At 41.1% G+C, this 20,764-nt stretch overlaps 1 protein-coding gene across 5 annotated transcripts in view; it reads right to left on the bottom strand.

The window, feature by feature from the left end:
• Window positions 1-20,764, bottom strand: part of LOC113013086 (band 4.1-like protein 1) — a 48,227-nt gene that overhangs the window by 9,315 nt on the left and 18,148 nt on the right. For 4 of the 5 annotated variants that reach the window (XM_026153688.2, XM_026153691.2, XM_026153689.2 and 1 more), the window contains exons 4-13: window positions 8,095-8,199; window positions 7,122-7,164; window positions 6,896-6,971; window positions 6,409-6,627; window positions 6,212-6,299; window positions 5,964-6,116; window positions 4,750-4,847; window positions 1,925-2,100; window positions 1,440-1,666; window positions 784-822 (exon numbers count right to left, since the gene is read on the bottom strand). In XM_026153688.2, the coding sequence (XP_026009473.2) occupies window positions 784-822; window positions 1,440-1,666; window positions 1,925-2,100; window positions 4,750-4,847; window positions 5,964-6,116; window positions 6,212-6,299; window positions 6,409-6,627; window positions 6,896-6,971; window positions 7,122-7,164; window positions 8,095-8,199 (1,224 nt within the window). The remainder of the gene's footprint in view (window positions 1-783; window positions 823-1,439; window positions 1,667-1,924; window positions 2,101-4,749; window positions 4,848-5,963; window positions 6,117-6,211; window positions 6,300-6,408; window positions 6,628-6,895; window positions 6,972-7,121; window positions 7,165-8,094; window positions 8,200-20,764) is intronic. The other variant, XM_026153690.2, reaches the window with a different exon arrangement.

Here is a 20,764-nt window from a genome sequence, read left to right as displayed (position 1 = left end):
TTAAGGGTTTGGAGGAGGATTATTCCCATACTTCTTGATCCAAAGATTTGATGGGAAGGCATTACAAAACCACAAACAAAGAGTCCATTAAGCCACTAATGTGATGCCAATATTTCCTGCAGTAGTCAAGAAAACAGCACCACAACTACCTGCACAGGACTTTTACAAAACAAATAAGAGCATAGAGAAAGATGGCTTTTAAATAAATATATTTCTAAATTAAACAAAGATGTAGATTTTGGGGCAGTTTAATTGGTGGATCGGTAGATTTGCAAAGTGGGGAAACACCGATTCACTGAATTGTCTACAGTGCCTAAAGGCCATCTGTTTATCCTGCTGGTGACAAACAATCCCTCTAATGTCATACGGGGACACTGTTGCAGAGGCATGCTGGTGAAACTGTGCTGCAAGTCGAGAAAAATAAGTCAGTTCTTCAATAGACGTCTTACTCTTTTTAGCATCAAAATGCTTATTACAGTTTAATCATTCTTTCCAGTGAAACAACTATTTCCAGCAGGAAAATACGAAATAAAACAAAAAGCTTGATTAAATCTATATATAACATTTCTCGTCTTTTCTTGAAAATCAATTCATGCATTTTCCACGGATTATACCTAGCGAAATCCTGGAAACCATGAAATCAAAAGAAATAACATTTCTTTTACAGACAAACAACACAGGCATAAGACAGGTCGTGCTTAACAAACACAGTGCACGAGCACATGACCTTGAACGACCAAAAAAAAGCACGTATACAGACACCAAAGTCCAATACCAAAATACCTCTGGCTTTGAGTCTACAGGCGAGCCTGCTTCCTCACCCTGAAGGAAAGCACAAGGCACAGGACAGAAATGTAAGAAGAGGTTAGCTAAGATTGTTAAGTTTACGGTGATACAAAGAGAATGTTACTGGTTAAAGGCAGGATGCTCGGTTAGAGACGTTTTATGTACTACAAAGAGGTCGAGTTAGATTTGAGGAGATGATTTAAGAAAAATGATGAGAAAAGAAGGTGCATACTGAGAAGTCTCATAACCGGAAGAGCGGGAATCAGGTTAATTAAGCCAAGGAGAGAAAAATAGGAAAGGTGATTACATTCTTAAATAAAAAAGGAACGAGGAAAGAGAAGATGAGTTAATGTGAGATATTTTTCAGTTGTGATGCACAGTGTGCTGTTTACCTTTCCCAATGAATCAGATTAATTGCTTTTTGTTTATTTCTCTGCAGTGTCCTCAAAACTGCGATGTAGCTTTTACAGCATCCTATTTAACAGATGTGTTGATTTCATTTGCACTGCTGATTGATCGGTTGTGGCTAAATAGAAACTCTCTTCTTCTTAACAATGACATGTAATTTGTTTGTACAGCTTTGAACTATGAAAATCAGAGCATGAATGAAGTCGGATTTCTGTGCATTTCAAGTCTGTCCTCTCATCTGGTACCTTCAGCTCCAAAGTCTTGGTCGGTGGTGAGATATTGGCACCCAGTGTCGGCTTCTGATCGTCTTCCTGATCTGTGTAGTGGTCCTGATCTTGGTCTTGATAATGATATTGATCGTGGTCCAGGTCTAGGCTGCCCTCTTGGTCCAGATCTTCTCTAGACATGAACTGTGTGCGCTCACTGGAGCTTCGTTGGGACAGCTGGTCCATACTGTCACCAAGAGCCGAGGCTGGTTGAAAGCAAGTGGAGGGTAACCATAAAACACCAGGAGTTTTTAGGTTAAGCTTTTGAATGCGCTGCGCATAAAATAATATCTAAATCTAATGTTAATTCTTGTTTTTGACAAGGAACGTCTGGCCTCTTTCACTTTGAGGGCTGCAACACAAAATCAACAAACATTCTTGCTGAAATATTTTTACTCTGTGGAGAGAACAAACTGCCTCACGGCAAATGTCCATACCGACAGTGAAAGAGTCTGGGTTCTTACCTCCGTCAATGCTTCGAGGCAGCAGGTACCTCTTGCTAACAGAACGATCGAACTGTGGAGCGGGCCTGTCAATCAGAGCGCTAGCCTGTCTGGTCTGGGCTTGGGTCCGCCCGCTGTAGCGGAACTTGGAGCCAATCACCAGGAAGCCCTTGGGAGGTGGCTCTGGGGAAACCAACCTGCAGGAAGGTTCAGTTCACTTAAAAATGAATATATGTGGCACATATTCGATAGGGCTTTGCGGAACCATTATTTATTGATTTCTCTGGAAATTTACTGGAATTAACTAAAGAATCTCCTGCCTCCACCTGTGTCTTGCTACCCAATTAGCACTCTGTGCTTTATTTAGTCCTGCCCTTCTCTCAGTCTTTTATCAGTTTGTCTGACTGACATCCAGTCTGACCTCGTTGTGTTTCCCGTTTTCCCAACATTCGTATGTTTTCATGAGTTTTCATGATTTCATCAAAGCCCACCTGTGTTTCATTAACAGCATGTCTAAAGTCTTTAAATCATAACTTTTGACTCTCATAACAGTTTCTCTTCATCTAAGCTAATCATATCCTGTCTGATGAGTTTACCTATACTTATCATGGGCATTTTTGTTGTGGTAATTTTGGACTTTCTAGTGATTTCTTTAAAGTGTTCTGTTTCTAGGATGGAATGATTGCACTGGATACATCTTTAACCCTTTAACACTAAGTGTATTATGAGTTACAATGTTACATGAATCTTAATGAATTTCTGAGACCTCTACGTCATCAGTCTTTTTTTTTTCCTGAAAAACCTGAAATTGCAGACTAAATTTAAGCAATAGATTGTAAAAGAAAATACTGGTTGTAGAAAAAAGCAATGCAAATTAATGCAGAAACTCAATGCAAATTGATACATATTTTTTTAAATCAGAAAGTAAAAAAAAAATAGAATTTTCCAGCAATTATTTTATAGTTCAGATTTTAAAAACCTAGAATTAGGTGCACAAGTCTGAAATTGCTTTGGATTTTATCTAATCCAAACAGGCTCAAAAGTATACATAAATCCACACAAATATTTGATTAAATGTTTCTCAGCAAGTTGTACCTCAACCAGATGATTTTGGTAGCCATCAACAAGTTTCTGACATAATCCAGGCTGGATATCTGACCTTGGCACAGTTGATAGAATTCACGTAAATTGGTTGGTTTCCTGACACAGACATGGCCTTTAAGCATAGTGCACAAATCATCAATAGGATTGAGGTAAGGTCTTTATGAAGGCCATTCCAGAAGCATGATGGACCATTTCTAAACAATTGCAGATTTCAGGATCTTCCATTTAGACACTTGCACGTGCGTACAAGTTATTGAGATGTGTCCCCCACTTTGCATGCGAGATCTGGAAGAAGACCCAAACTGCCACCCTCAGATGAGAGGAAATTGGTTAGGATGTTCAGAAACTACCAAAGCTCAAGCTTGCCATGAACTGGATACCACTGTAACGCCACCATCACTGTCCACAGTTTTTCATCTCTATGGACTGAGAGGGTGGTGACAAAGAGAGACGCTCCAGCTCCTAAATTGACAACAAAAACTCAACAGAAATTTGCAGCTGCCCACATGGACAAATGCCTTCTTTTTATGGTCAGACAAGGATTGAACTATCTGGCCAAAATGACAAGACATATCTTTGGAGGAGTAAAGGTGAGGCTTGCAAATCTGAGAACACTACACCAGCTGTTAAGCATGGTGGCAGTAGCATCATGCTCTGGGGCTGTTTTGCCACCAGTGGTAATGGTATGTGGTACAAAGTGAATGTCAAAAATGAAGAAGGAGGATTACCTCCAAAGTTTTCAACTTAATCTCAACAGCTAGATGATCAAAACTTGGAAAAAACAAGAAAATGATCCCAAACTAGTTTTGGAACTGATAAAGTAGGCTAACATTAAACCTCTGGAATCCCCTTTCCAATGCACTGACCACAACCATATTATAAAGTTGTTTACTACTCTCGCTCTCTCTGTGTGTGTGTGTGTGTGTGTGTGTGTGTGTGTGTCTGGACACCAACCAGTGTAAATGAACTCTACCAGTTCTGCCATGAACAGTGCTCAGTATTCCGCCAGAGTTATACAAGAAGATGTTGATGGCTACCAAAAGCATCTGGTTTAGGTGCTGCTTGCTAAGAGACATTTAACCAATTATCTATATATTTGAGCCTGCATGTATACTTTTAATCCTATCTGGATTAGAGAAAATCTAAAATAAATGTAAACCTGGGAACCAAATACTTGGTTTTTTTTTTTTATTTCATTTTATTCATTTAAGATATATGCTGTTCTTGAAAAAAAGAACAGTTCATTAAAAGGTCAAAATTACCATGAAATTAATGCCCATCATGAGTGCATTTAAAATTATGACCACAACTGTACCATGCAGACAAGAAAGCTCTCTCTTCTATCATATATTTGCTGACTCTAGGAACTAACAAAGTTTTAAAAAAATCAGTGTAAACCCTTAAAAATATCCAATTTTTCAGTACAAATCCTACAAATAAGGTCCGTGTTCACACTGTATGACCTATATCAAATTACTTTCCTATGATTCATTTTGATGTATTTGCTGCAAGACTTGTTTTCTTCTTCCTACCTCCAAACCATCAAAGAAATTTTCCAAACTCTTTTGAGAGCATTTTTTTTATCACTCATCTACAGACTCTTTAAGAAAACTGTTACAATCAATAGTTAGAAAATCAACACTTTAGGGATACTCTAGGTCTACTGTGCCAAGGTTCATGCAGGTCAGAGTGAGCACAGTGCAGAAAACGTGCTGTTTGTATCTGTGAGCATTAAGGCCTACCTGAAGAAGGTGTGGTGCTCAATGCAGACCTTCCACAATCGCTTCGAGGCCCGATGGTTGGGCAGCTTGAAGCCTATGGTGCTCTCAAACTGTTCATACTGAGTGATGAGGGACATGAGTGGAGGTGGTGAAAGGAGGAGGCGGCGGGGAGGTGAAGAAGAAAAAGAGAGTGAGGGAAGCAAGTGAAGTGGAAGATGGAGGGAGGGCGGCAGGGTGAAATGTGTTTACTCTGCAGCAATGGAAAAATCAGTGTTTTCTGTTTACTCGCCTTGTGTCTCCTGCTACCATGACAGGTAGATTTTCCATCTCTAACCAACCTATAAATTAGTTGTTCATGCACTCAGTCCATCAGACATTCAGTTGTGTGAACAGGGAGGAAAATGCTTTCAGATCAATAGGTTATTAGCAATATAACAGGTCCTTAAACATTGGGAGGAGTCCATTCACAAAAGGAAGCACTTTAGTTCCACACAAAAACACTATGGGGACAGATAAGAATAAAAGTGGTTTTAAACCACAATGATGACCCTCCAGGCAAATTTAAAGTGACAGCTGACTTAAGAGGATACATCTGCAGAACAAAGTGTATGCACAGAATGGACTTGGTATTCACTATGAAGATGTCAAAGTCAGTTTAACTGTGGATATAAAGCACTGCAGATACCCTCAAGGCCAAAGAATGAAGGGAAATCATAATAACTTTAGGGAGTTGAAAAACCAGAGCGAGCATAACGTGACTGCTACACTTGTAAGTAAAATCCTTTATGAAAATGCAAATCCTCCCGACTGGCTAATCACACTCGAAAGTCGAGAAAGAGAGAAGGACAAGAATAAAAACATGACCTATCAGCCAAATCTTTAAGAACGGCATCTCTAAAGTCTATAAATAATGCCTGATAAAATACTCTCTGCAGTTGTCACATGGTGTGCAGCAAGATACATCTCAGAAGTAACACTTTTATCAAACCATGAAATGACTATTTGCGCTGCTTTGGACGAGTCAAGAGAGGCGGTGATATAATTTTAACAACTGTGAAACCATGAAATAGAAATGTGAAGCTAGCTCTTTACCAAACGACTCTTTATTTCACTCGCCTCAGTTCTGGCAAAGTGACAAGGAGCTGCTCTGGTGGGGTTGAGCATGCAGTACTTGTGAACTCCAGCTCTTCCAAGCAAAATACTAAAGAACAGATAACAAAATGTTTTTTATTAACCTCTCCAGGGCGGATCTTGATGTAAAAGTTGCTTCTCTTATAGGAGATTTTCAGGATTTTTGGCCAGGCGAACCGATTGATCCTGAGGCGGTCACGGTAGATGAGCAGACCGTTGGCACTGACACCGAGCATTATGTCGATTCCCTCTGAATCCTATTAAACAAATTCACAGAGTATCAAAGAGCCAGAAGAAGAGGTACTGACAGATAAAAAAAGACTGAGAAACAATAAAGAGAGCATCCCTGTACCTTAGCGTGGTGCAGGTCAACTCCATACATCGAGAGCTTCTTGGCATTTTCTAGAAAGTTCATCTCTGCTTCTGCTGGACTCATTCCCCTACAGTGCAAATGCCACAACCGATCCTTCACTTCTTATTATTCATATTAATTCCTCAGATCGCAAACAAGAGCATTGAGTTTACTAATGAAGTCATATTTTCTATGACCTGTAGTTATGGTGTAGTTCCATCACTCTCTCCTCAAGCTCGCGCATCTGGTTGGGGGCAAAGTGGAAATCGCTGACGTAGTCTGGACCATGTTCCTCGGGCTCATAGTCTCCCAGTTCCGCCTGGACTGTGTAGGAGCCCAGAAGGGCGTGCGTGACAAATGAGCATGGGAGACGACCAGACAGGATGTCATCCCTCAGCTGCAGGCACAAATAGTACCTAAAAAAAAAACAGAGGCAGAGATGCTGGTAATACTTCTCTTCAAGATCTAAGTGTCAGCCTAACTGGAACATCTGAAGGAATCGAGTACTGTAATGAGTCTCAGCCTCAATTCTTTGATAGCAGGCTACTATAGTCCTATTAAACAATTTAGGTCAAAGGTTCAAGAGAAGTTAACAATGACCAGAACACTATTTTTTGAGTGCAGTGGTTGATATAGTTGATGGTTGATTTGACAAGCAAGCTTAACAGAAGCAGTCAGACCTACCTGGTAATGTCTTCAATGAGCACAGATGGGTCTGGAGGGTAGAACTTGACAGCAAACCCAAAATTCCAGGGACCAACTGTGGACGAAGCCCCAGCAAAGGTTGTTTAGTGAAGGATTTCTGTGCCTCTGCTGTTTTTTGTGCGGACTTGTTCGACTGTGTGTGCGTGTGCATGTGTGTGCATATGTGTGCATGTGTGTACAGTATGCGTGCATCTGCTGCACTTACTCCGGATTTGCTTCTTAATCTCTTTAGAGGGATCCAGCCAATTCTGATAAAGAAAGAAAGAGACAATCCCCTTTGAGAAATTCCATCTCCATATTCATGTTTAAGAGCCCTTTAAAGAACTGGACCTCGCTGATTGCTCTCCCTTTTATAACTCTGTTCCCTTGTTGGATTCAACTGTATTCATGAAACTCGATGAAGGCTTCTATAAACACAGAAAGCATTAATATTAAGGCTGATAAATGCCAGTTGAATTCAGTTCTGTCTGCTTAATGCCACTAGAGCTTTCATGGTGGACTGCAGACCCTCTGCACTATTTTTCAAAGGCCATACTATCTAATCACATTCTAAAATATTAAAGGCCATGTGTGCCACTTTCAGGCTGTAAGTGGTTAAGCAAAGTTAAAAGGGCAGCCAGAGGTTCACTGCTTTATAACACCTGGAAAAACCATTGAAGCAGGAGTTAAATGGACTAAAGGACTGGCTGACATTTCTTCTGAAGTCAGTGACAAAAACCCAAACAAAACAGTAAATACTCCATAAAAAGCAACCACAAAAAAAACACTTGAAAACTATCCACAAAAAAGCCCAAATTAAACCCCCAAATTAACGGTCACTGTGGTAATGAAAATGTAATTAAATGACATTAAAGCTCAGTATAATAGCTTGACAATAGCAGAAGACTGTGGAGAAACCAGAAATGGGGGGGTTTCTATTTAAAGTTAGTCTTTCTATCAAAAATCACCAGCTCAAACTTTAGGAAATAAAGTGTGTAATAAACACCCAGTGCACACGTGCATGTGTGTGTGTATGAAGTCTGCATTTCATTTAACTGCAGCTGCATCTGGCGATCATTACAGAGTTTCAGTTACACATGTAAAACTGTAAAAGTGAATAAATAAACGCACAAGTAAGATGTCCTGCTGTGCCCATCTATGCATATCTGTGTGGGTGGGTGTGTGTTTGTGTGGCTGACCTTGGTGTTGTCTGTGTCCTGGAAAGTCAAGCCAAAGTAGTCCCTCTCCAGCAGGTTCAGATGGCCACACACCATGTCCAACAGAGTCTGGCCCTTGGCAAATTTCTGTTGCGCGCGCGCGCACACACACACACACACACACACACACACACACACACACACACACACACACACACACACACACACACACACACACACACACACACACACACACAAGAACACATAGTAAGTGGGACAGCATAAAGGTGCAGGCCCAAGTTGTATGAGCAGCAAATACTGCAAAAGACAAAAGGAAGAGGATAAATGGTAAATGGCCTGTATTTGTATAGCGCCTTACTAGTCCCTAAAGACCCCAAAGCGCTTTACACAACCAGTCATGCACCCATTCACACACACATTTACACGTGTGTGTGTGTAAAAACAAACAAACAAACACACAAAAGTGTAAAAACACTGTTTTTTTTAAAGATGTGGAAGACTAAGGTGGCATCTGCTGGTTAGAGTTTGAAGAGACAGCTGAACTGGAGGACAAAATTAGATATATGTTTTGCGAGTGTGTTGTGAGTTGCCCAATGTGAGCAATTTGGGGAGCAGACATGTCAGCCATCTCTTGAATATAACAGAACTTGTGGTGCTTAAGGAGCCAAAAAAGTCACAAAAACTAAGTATCAGTATTTCTTTCCAGAAATCATGACCTGGTTACTCTGCAGCCAAAAGCTCCAAAACTGGTGCACCCACGCGCAAACAATATAGACAGATAAATGGCACTACAGGCCAGAGTAAAACACATAAATGTTACTTTGGATCCCATATCATTTGCACATGTTACTGATATGATTGCATCAGGAATCCTTTACTGCACAGCCCAACTTGTTCTCCAATCAATATCTAAACTACGATTCAGAAAGTGTAAGCAAAATGTACAATCTGTAAAACTGTAATGAGACATTTGTGATTCTAAAAAAGATAAGCACTTGAGAATCTGTTAAAAGTAGATATCATTTAATGCAACATCTTTGTCCTTGTTTCATTACACTAAGGAGTCACTTTGGTCAGCCTTGTGTGTTTTTAAAGTGCTATATAAATAAACGATGATGATGATAATGATAAGGAGTCTGAATTATCAGTGACATAAAATCCACCCCAACTGTGGTCTGAGAGACGCTCCCTGCCTGTCCTCCCCTCTGCTGAGTGGGAGGAGCTCCTGTATAGTCTTTATGCCTTTATAAGGGAAGGAAGAGCGTTTCACATCAGTGGCGTTACACCAGACCACACCTATTTTCTATCCAGCCCTTCAGGGCTGAAATCAGGGCCTCTGCGGGTTGCACAGACGGCCTTGGCAAAAACGCCTTTTTCACACACATGCACGGACATGTGCACACATACACACACTAACGAATGCACAAACACACACCAGCTTCATCTCCTAGGGAAACCTGGCTCCTAAAGCAACCAAGCAGCTGTTACCATGGAAACAGAAGTAATAGCGCGGGTGCCCTCACACGTTCTCTATCTCTGGTTACTACAAGGCCACCACGAACCTTAGCTCGGCTCTTGTGAAAAAAAACTGGCAGTGCCATCAGGCCAACTTTTAAAAAATTAAGAAGGGGAATGAATTAACCATTGGAAGCTAATCTGCCTCTCTGCCAGTCAAATAAATAATAATTTAGATCTTGCTGCACTGAGGCTGCCATGGCTGAAGCAGAAAGAATAATGCTGATTGTAGCACCAAGGATTGACGTACACACGATGTAGTTATAGAACAGGGTTTATTCTGGTCTTGGCAACCCGTAAGAACTGCTCACGGACAAACAATAAACAAAACATCACATTAAAATGTGCTCTTTTACTTAGTGCCAATCAATCAAAAGTCCTTAATTACAGAAAATAAAACATTTAAAACACACAAACCTAGGAGGTGCTAAATAGTCCTTTATGGCCTTATTGCCTTATCCTCCATTTTCTTTCTCAATTATTTCTACTCTTTGAACGATATTTTCTCCATGTGTGGAGCTAACTGTGAACTGCAGCATGCAGACACCATGTGCGCTAGCAAAAGAAAAAGTGTCTAGGAGGAGACCCAAACAGCAAAACTGTACCCTACACAGTTCACCACCAGAGGGTGCAAAAGAACAAAATCCAGACATACAGCTTAACAAACATCAAATGCAAAAGACCGTCACACTCCCACCAATCACTTGTGATTTTAAAGAATAAAGTATTGCCTATGAACTAACGAACGGCTTTTGAATGAACTATCATGAATTATCCTTTAAGCAGAGTGCGGTGGAGAATCTTCTTCCGCTTCCATCAGAATGACTGTTTTCTGAATGGGTCTTTCCAGGTGCACAGGTTTGGAGGTACGTTTTCCTGCTCTATCCAGGGTTGGATCACTCAGCAGCAATTTCACCTTCCTCACTTTTCCATCCTTTCCAGGATACACTTCATTGATCCTTGCCAACTTCTACTGGTTGCGTGGAGTTATCTCATCCTTCAGGAGGACACCATCATTGATCTTAGCATTTCTGTGCTCTTTGGTCCACTTCTGTCTGCCTTGAAGATTTAACAAATACTCCTTTTTCCACCTTGTCCAGAAAGTGTTGGCAAGTAATTGAACACGACACCATCTCTTATGGAGATAAAGATCCTCTTTCACAAACCTTCCTGGAGGTGGAGAGATGATTGTGGACTTTATGGTTAGTATGTGATTCGGCGTTAAAGGTTCTGGGTTTGATGGATCACATAGTTGGTCAGTAGTCAATGGTCTGCTATTAATCACTGCCATGACTTCATACAGGAATGTCCTCAAAGAGGAGCTGTCGAGTTGTTTGGCTGATTGTTCCAGAATGGACATGAGAACACTTCTTATGGGGCGAATTTGTCTTTCCCAGACACCACCCATGTGACTAGATGCTGGGGTGTTCATGAGAAACTCGCAGTCCAGTTTCCCTAGCTTGGCTTGATCTATTTCCTTAAATGCTCCAATAAACTCATTTCTAGTGCCGACAAAATTCGTGCCTGGATCGCATCTTATCTGGTGAACTGTACCTCTGATGGCTATGAATGCACGTAAGGAGTTGATGAGGGAATCTGTAGAGAGATCGTCAAGCATTTCAAGATGCACTGCTCTGGAGCACATGCAAGTGATTAGCAAACCATAACGCTTTATCTCCTTGCGGCCTTCTTTGACATAAAAAGGACCAAAGCAGTCCATCCCACAGTAGGTGAATGGTGGTGTGGTCTCCATCCGATCCTCTGGGAGGTCTGCCATCTTCTGCTGCTCTGTGCGCCTTCTGAACCTTCTGCATTTTACACATTTATAGATGTAAGATGACACAATCTTGCTGCATCCAAGAATCCAGAATCTTTTAGCTCAAAGTTCATTCATGGTGATCCCTCGTCCTTGATGGTATGTCTTCTTGTGATAATGTTTGACCAGTAATGCCGACACGTGACTGCCTCTTGGCAGGATCGCAGGATGCTTGACATTGGGGTGCAAAGCTGCATGTGTTAAGCGTCCGCCTACCCGAAGAATGCCTTGGTCATCAAGAAATTGACATAACTTGTTTAACTTGTTAACCTTGTCTTTCATCTGCATCACATCATGGTGTTGCAAGGTTTTTATTTGCTGAGCAAAGGCTGTTTCTTGAACCATCTCTATGATTGTTAACTCTGCTTCCTTTCTTTCTTGTAGGCTACTGATGTCGTGTGATCTATTCTTGTGATCCTTTGCTCCTTTCACATACCGCTTGAGTCTAGCAATTGCCTTAATCATTCTCAACCAGTTGGAAAACTTGTGTAGGCGATCTAACAAGGACCTTTGTTCCTCCACTTGTATCTTGTGGACTTGAACCTTCTTAACCTCCAGGTCACTGGTTGATAACTCTCCCACCTTAATTTCACGGTTTGCAACAAACACATGAAATCTTCTGGCTTCATTGCTGAGGTATCCGAGTACCACCTTCGAGTCAGTCCAATACCTTTCTTCTGAAATTTCCATTTCCAATTCCTTTTTCAGCATGTCACCAGTGCGCACAGCAACAACGGCCGCCGACAACTCAAGCCGAGGTATAGTTGTGACTTTGGTTGGTGGAACTCTTGAGCTTCCCATCACCAATGAGCAGTGGACTTCACCAGTTGTGCTTACTGCTCTGAGGTAAGTGCACATTCCATATCCAGATGCATTTGCATCAGAAAAATGATGAAGTTTGTAGTGCTGTGCCTTGAAGTTCGAAGGAATGTAGCATCTGTGAACCTTTATGTCTGCAAGGTTTCCCAGGTCACGCAACCAAGACTCCCACTGAGGTCGAAGTCTGTCAGGTAAGTTATCATCTAAGCTGAGTTTATCTCAACACATTTGTTGCAAGATCTGCTTTCCCAGCAGAATGAAAGGTGACACAAACCCAAGTGGATCGAACACAGAGGCGACTGTGGCCAATACTCCTCTTCTGGTGAGTGGTTTTTCCTTAACAACTACTCTGAACTGAAATTGATCTGATGCCACACACCATTGTACACCAAGTGCTCTTTCCATATGTACTTCACAGAGTGCCACATCTAGATCTTTGGGAGCTGCAGCGCATTCTTCCTTCGGAAGCGAAGCTAGAACTTGGGTGCTGTTTGAGATGAACTTGTGCAACCAAAGTTTGCCCATGCTGCAGAGTTTGCGTGCTTCATTAACCAGCTGTATTGCCTGATCTTCAGTGTCAACACTTGCTAGTCCGTCATCAACATAGAAGTTGGTTTTGATGAGCTTGATGGTTTCTTCATCAAAACTTCCTTCCCCTTCAGCTGCAAGATGCTTGAGGCCATAGTTGGCGCAACCTGGAGAAGATGCTGCTCCAAATAGGTGTACCTTCATCCTGTAGACAGTGAATGGAGTTTCAAGGTCACCGTTCTCCCACCACAAGAACCGTAGGTAATCTTGGTCGCAAGTAGGTAATCTTAGGTAATCGTAGGTAATCTTGGTTTAAAATGGAGCACTGTAACAAAAAATAATTTCCCCCAGGGATCAATAAAGTATTCTGATTCTGATTCTGATTCTGAAGCATGCACATGAAATTGGTGGAACATGCGTTCGATGTCACACATGAAAGCCACTGGGCCGCTTCGGAAGCGACACAAGACTCCGAGCAAGGTGTTTGTTAGCTCTGGACCAGTCAGGAGATGGTCATTTAGTGAAGTGCCTTGGAACCTGGCAGAGGCATCAAAGACAACACGAATCATTCCGGGTTTTTGTGGATGATACACACCATGGTGTGGGATGTACCAAACTGGTGTCTTGTCAATATCTTGCTCTGGGACTTTTTCAGGATCTCCATGGGCTAGGATCTCATCCATGAATTTCTTATAGTCCATGTAGTACTGCTTGTTACTCTTGAGCCTTTTTTCTAAACATTTGAGGCGATGAATAGCACATGCCTTGTTGTTCGGCAGGTTCAGCCTTTAACTCTTGAATGGGAGTGGCATTTCAAAATGACCATCCTCCTTGAGCCTAATGCCGGTCTTCATCTTTGTTAGAAATTTGAGATCTTCTTGAGAGACCTTTGTGTCTTCTGGTGCTTTCTCAACAAAATCAGACTCCAACATCTTTAGGACCTCTGTGGGAGAGATCATTTCCTTTATTTAAGTTCTGTAGACATAGTGAACCTTGTTAGTGAGGTTTGAAGAAGGCTGAATGTCAGGCACCACTTGCTTCACAATGACTTGGTGACTTATTCCGAAGGCATCTCCATAATCGAAACATGGGTTGCCATAACCCACAATACACCATCCCAGATCAGTTCTTTGGGCGGACGGCTGGTTTTCCCTTCCAGACACAACCTCACGAGGAACAAGTGCTTGGGGGCAGTTGTACCCAATCAGCAGACCAACATCACAGCTTTGTAGTGGAGCGATCTCACTTGCAATGCATTCAAGATGAGGCCATACCTTAGCTGTTGTAGGCAATGGAATGTGATCTCGGTTTGCGGGAATAAAGTCTCTGGAATATGTTACTGGTAGGGAAATGGTCTTATTTGAGTAGAACCCTCTGACTTGTAGACCTGCGAGCTTGCGACAGGCCACAACTGTGTTTCTTGAAGACATGGTAGTGAGCTTTAGCTGAGTCGATTCACCTTTGATATGCAGAGCTTGTGCCGTTTCTTCAAGAATAAAGGTTGTATCGCTCTGTGTATCAAGGAGCGCGTACACAAGAATTTCATGCTCTGGCTCACCTTTGATTGACACCCGTACTGGAATAATGGAAGATGTGTGAGTGTCGTCGACATTCTGCGTGACTCTGTTAGAAGTTGCTTCACTTGTTGTTGGTGTGACACTATTGTCTTGTGAGACATCCGAGTTCGTTTGTCTTGTCCTGTCACTGTTCTTGGTTTGATTTCTCCTTGTTTTCTCTTCCTTAGTGCGATTGTCATGAAGACATGTTGGATGTCTTTTATTACATGTGTCACAGGTTTCTCTGCTTTCACAATCCTTGGAGCGATGACCAGAGTTCAGACAGCCAAAACACAACTTCTTGTCTTGAGCAAACTTTAGTCTCTCAACAATGCTGACATTTATGAACCTTCTACACTTAAGTAGGCTGTGACCCGACCTTTCACAGTACATGCAACTAGCACTAACAGTCCTTTCATTTGAGTTAGTTGCTAGCACCTTTGCTCCATTGCCTCTGTTCCTTGTTGTTTTTGCCCCTTCAGTTTCACTTGGCTTCAGAGCAAAGAGAGAATTTATGGGATTACAGGCAATTATGGCTTCCCGTGAGATGAAATCTACAAATTGGCTGAAGCTTGGAAAGGTGTGAGTCTCTTCTTGCACTTCTGTAACCTTTCTGTTCCACCTTGAAGTCAGCCAATCTGGAAGTTTTGCAAGCATTTTTTGGTTTTCATTGCAGTCATTGAGCACTTCAAGCCCCGTCATTTGTGACATGGCTGTCTTACAGCAGCAAAGGAAGTCAGCAAATGCTTGAAGTTCCATACTGCCTTTAGAGCTTGTCTTAGGCCATGCGTCAAGTTTGTCTCTGAAGGCCTTTGCTATGAGGAAGGGATTGCCATACCTCTCTTCGAGAACTGTATAGTATGCAGACTCTGTGCCAAGCGGGAAGTAGCCTTCTATTGCCTTCCTTGCAGGTCCACTTATACATTTCCTCAGGTAATAAGTCTTCTCTTCAACTGGTATATTTTTCCTGTCGATCAGAGTCTGAAAGGAAATTTTCCAATCATTATATCTGATAGGGTCGCCGCTGAATATTGTTGGCTCTGGTACCGGAAGACGACTTGCATTAAGAAACACTGCAAATGCTTTGACCAGATATTCTGTGCTCACTTCTCGTTGCGGTGTCACATTTTGTGGCGAGGAACACCGTTTCATATGCTGGTCATTGTTTTCAGACTTGACTTCACTTTTCTTGTCAGATCTGTGGTGAAGTAGGTTGTATATTTCTTCATCTGAACATTCACTTTGTTCATACACCTGCTGTCGAGCCTTTGCTGCATTCAGCTTTTTTACAATCTCTAATCGCTCTACTTCTCTGCGCTTAGCTTCAAGAGCCTTTTGTCTTTGTGCTATTTCTGTTTCTTGCCTTTGAATTTCCTTCGTATGGATTTCTTCCTTAACAAAACATCAAATGCAAAAGACCGTTACACTGATTAACAGGCAGAGGGTGCTGTCAGTGAGATTTATTTATTTATTTTTTTTTGGGGGGGGGGGGGGGGGGATAGAGGGGCGGCGGCTAGTGCATATATTTGATTTCCCAACAAAATGAAATTGCGACACCTCAGGTGGTCCCCCCAAGCAAGGCGATCAATTCAGATGCTCTTGATGAGATTTTGTTGTCGTTCCAATTGGATCCAATCACATCTCTGTAGCTAGTTCTGTGGCCTTTCTGTGTTAGCAGCCATTTAGCTTAATCCTAGAGATCCCCTTTGCTGATTGCTTCACCCATGCAAACAGCACGAAGAGCAACATGTTTGGGTGAATGGGTTAATGGCTGGCAAGGAGAAAGAAAATCCATTGAACTGTGGAATCAAAAAGCTGAAGGGAAATGGTAAAGATGTGGCCAGAGTTGGTATAGCTTCAGCTATCGCTACTGATTTTTACAACGCTCTGTTTGTTTTCTGTCTTAAGAAGAATAGACTTTTCCAGTAAAACACCACTACCATTTATTAGCATAAAATGACATTTAAAATTATGTGTGGTTCTAAGAAATGGCAAATAGATGCTCTATTAATGTGATTTTCAGTATTGTAGTGCAAAATTTGTGCCAACAAAGGTCATGAAATCAACTGGCAGAACAGTAAAAGAGAAGTTAATGTAACAGCCTCACAGGAAAAACATGTTACTATAGCTTTTTTATTTGTCATGTAAAACAAAGTTTTTATAACACAGTCATTTAAAGTGTATACTTAATGTTAAGCGAGCAGCATGGCAGTGCGCTGGTAGTCCATAGGTGCTGCAGAGAGCTTTTGTTGTAGCTGTGTGCTATCATTAGTGGGCAGTGGTGAAAATATGTGGACCATGCGTTCCCCATATGTGGAATAGTCTTCTAATCAGGTGAAACTTCTGTGAGCTGAAGTGAAACTGAGTGTTGAAAGTAAGGAACGTGTCTACTCCAGTCACGGTTTCACAGGGAAACATAAAAAAAAATAAAATAAAAAAAACTTTTATGTATTTTCCATGCTTCCTTCTCTTGATGGTACACTTCACTGTCATTCCCTTTTATTTTCCACACAACTTTTTACCCAGTCAGCATTCTGCTTAAGCATGGTGTCATTGCCATGGGGCTACATGCTCTGTGCTAAATTTCCTTTGTAGAGCTTTACAAACAGACACCAGCTCTTAACTATATATTGTGCATTATGCAATTGATGGGCGACTGATGGGTAGAGGCTAACACAAGTGACTAAATAACTAGGTTTCACCTCAGCTAACGCCAGTCAGTGTATCCAATCAGTCCAAATTTTCTGATAAATAGCGTGGTTGCTGTGTGGCTAATAGTACTAACAGCCGATGCAAGGCATCATAGATTCTCAGGTTTTGATTAGTGTTGTATTTTACTGCTTGGGTTGTCGGCTGTTTCCACGTTATAACCACTAGCAAATCTACAGTAATAACTAAACACTTTGTGTGGGCATTAGCTAAAAGTTACAACTTAATATCATGTTAGCAAAAAAATGATTTGTGCAGTATGTGCACCATTAATCAATATTTTCCTACTATCAACTAACTACTCCCTTCCATCTGCCATGTTTTTCTGTATGACTCACTTCTCAGAGTTTTCTAATCTTGTTTTTCTTACTTGAGTGGGCATTCGCATGAATTTTCCCATTTGGATGCTCATTTTTCCAACTATTCCAGTGGAAGTGTTTTTGTGCCGCACAGCCAAGATTATAAAACTGTTTGAAAAGTGCCAAATATTATAAAAAGTAATTTTTGCACCTTAAGATCCTGGAAGGAGGGTGGAGTGAGTGCAACAAAATAATATAGATTGAAAGTATTTGAAAGTCTTTCAAGTTCAAGCAAGTGGTAAAACACTGCGGGTTACTACAAAGTCACAAAGTCACAGACTTCTCTTTTCTCCCCCACAAGGTATGAACAAAAACTGCTAAAGACAGGATTCAGACATTTTTTCAGCTCCATCACGAATACAGATAATCATTTCCAGTTCTCTGGTTATGCACCCTTATAGAGCACTTCAGTGAAAACATCACTCGCCAACTTTCTCTTACTGCATTCTGTGGTCCCCCCACATTATATTGCACTGAAATTGCTCTAACAATCACCAAGGAATCTATACGGCTGAACTGGGAAGCAAAGAGCACAATTAAATATTATTCATCCATTTCCTTCCACTTATCCAATTTCAGTTTGGGGGGAGGCTGGAGATTATTCCAGATGTCATAGGTCGAGTCCATCCTAAACAGGCCACTTGTGCATATCTATCTATTTTACCATCATCAGTTAACATAACATGTTTGTCTTTGGCAGGAAGGCGAAGAAACCGGAGTACTCGGAGTGAACCAATGCAGGCACAGAGAGAACACAAGCAAGATTTTTTTTTTGCTTACATACAGAAAAGTCTTTAACCAGCCTCGAACCCAGGATCTTCTCTTTGTGAGGAAACAGTGTATCTGCTGCACCATCACGCTGCCAGCAGTTATGTAACCTAATTCAGCATGTAACATTTTGTTGTAACAAACACATGTACACAATTCTTGTTTGTGAATATAACAGCTTATTTGAACAAATATCACATGTGAGAACTTTCAAACATGCAAAGTGAATTTCCACAATTCACCCTCAACCTTACTGCCAAAATATACAAAATATTATATAGTAATTATTTTTTAACTTTAATTGTTATTTTTATTAGGCCCTCAGATGGGTCAGTGATTGTCAGCAACATTAATTTTCATGCATTTTTATTTTTTGTACAGTGTCAGATTTTTTTTTTTTTTCAAAAATTGATATTTGAGGTCCTACCTCCCAAAAATGCCACCTTCTCACAATACTTTAAAAGTATTATATAGTAATATTTTTTCCCACTTTAACCTGCTGAGACTTGAATTTTTTCATGGCATGCATTTTTAATTTCTCTTTGCTATTTGGGCTGATTGGGACCTGAATGTAAGAACAAAGAATTATCTTTTTACCTGATGTAGTTTCTGAGAAGAAGATATCAGGCCTTTGCAGAGCAAAATTTAGTATTGTGGTCTAGACAACCCACAATGTGATGTCCACATATGTGGATGCCAGGTCGTAGGAGGTTAAATCACACAGTTGTTTAAGACTACTTCAGCCGGAAATATAAATAGCAACTATTAATTATAGTTTTTAGATTATACCCCTTTTAAAGAAGAGGGTCTCCAGCTGAGATACAGGAGAAGGTGCAAATGGACAGACTGTGGTCTTTGCATATAGGTTTCCCACATGGTGCTGTCAGCACTTCTCTTTCTAACCATGCAAAAGTCACACTGCCTTAACATTGCAGCACCCTGCAGATTTGAACTGATTCCTTTTTTAGCCTGTAAATACCATCCAAAGTTTCTACCTCTGAAGCCTCCTCGATGTCAGCCTCAGAGTCCTCAGAAGAGGATGAGGTGCCATCTTCACACTCATAGTGCACGATCACTTCCAGAGCCTCCTGTGTGCTGTAAAGTCTACCCATCTCTAAAATGACTGTTCCTGCACTACTGCTCATACTTCTAAGCAAGGCTGCTGTGCAGCTGCATAAATTACCTGAGCAAGAACCAAAGTAAAGTCCAATTTTGTTTTGGTTCTTGCTGCTGTGATATCTTTGAAGCTCTGAAAGGTTACTCATCATTTACTGTTACTGAATTAGTTAATAATGCAGAGTGTGGTAAGAGAAAAGGTGGATGTGGGTGACATCCACCCACAGTTCACTCCAACCTGTCTAGAAGAGCAAGTGAGGGGCTGTGTCATGCTGCATGTTAGAAGAAACGATGGAGAATACACTGCAGATGAGCTTTCAGCTTTCCTAAAGGGGGCAGAGCTTGATCCTACTGTCATGAATATTTTATTTGGTTTGACCGAGTCAACCACATGAACCTCACATTCATGAGCTGATGGTTCTTTTTGGAGTTGCTCTTTTCCGAAAACTCTGAACTATAGGTGTACAGTTTATACCAGACGTTTCTGAAGTTAGAAACGTCTGGTTCACCCCCAACCGGCCACCCCTCCCTGAGACCAAAGCACTTGCTCATAGGAGGTCATATTATGTTGGGGGGTTTTGTGTTTTCTTTGTGTTATTGTATGGTCTTTACCTTATGATACAGGCAGCCTTGAGGCTACTGTTGTTGTGATTTGGCGTTATAAAAAATTGAATTGAATTGAAGTGATTTGGATGAGAGTTTAGTTTTGCTAATGTGAACAAGAACTACATTTCTACAGTGGAAGTATGGGATAATTGAATGGAAGACTTTTTAAAAATATTGCAGTCATTCAGATAATGCAAAAACAAGGCAAATCTGAGCAGCATGAGCTCTTGAAATGTCAGCAGAGACTGCACCGAGTACAGGAAAGCAATCCCTGAGCAGCTTTTCAAACTCACAATCTCATGCAGTTGACCGTGAAAATTAACAGTATTTGTTGGGTTGGAACAGCAGAGAGTATTCTGTATAGCGGAATTTTAAGTGGTTAAAATCTGAGTAAAACTGGATTTTTATTCCAAAACCTAGCTGTTTGAGATGGCTTTGAGATCTTGAAGGCAGTGAAGTGTTATAAGCGGGTGGTGGAGTTCTTGCTTTAATAGTACAGCTTTGGTTAAAGCAGGACTATATAACTGAGCTTAGTCAACATCACTATGAATAGGAAGTTAAAATTGCTTCCCTTTTATTTCTCTGTTTTTTTTATTTTTTATTATCACGGTCGGTTTGCTTGGTGGACATCGTGACTCTAATTACAGAAGAAGTCTCCCAGCATTCATCATTCTGTCCCTGTTTGCCTTTTATGCACTGCTAACACACAGATACACACACTCCTATCCATATAACAATACAACCAGCACCCTCAGTATCTATCTCCTCTCCATCTTTTTTATACACTTCCCACCCCACTCTTCATCTTTTCCTCCTCCTCTTTCCTTCTCCCATTCCATTTTCTCCCCGGTCAAACATAAGAGCGCTCATTTGTCACCTGCATGGATTTCCTGTCAAAG

Source organism: Astatotilapia calliptera, chromosome 20 (genome assembly GCF_964374335.1).
Source record: "Astatotilapia calliptera chromosome 20, fAstCal68.1, whole genome shotgun sequence".
NCBI lineage: Eukaryota > Metazoa > Chordata > Actinopteri > Cichliformes > Cichlidae > Astatotilapia > Astatotilapia calliptera.
This window is presented reverse-complemented; position numbering and strand designations above follow the sequence as displayed.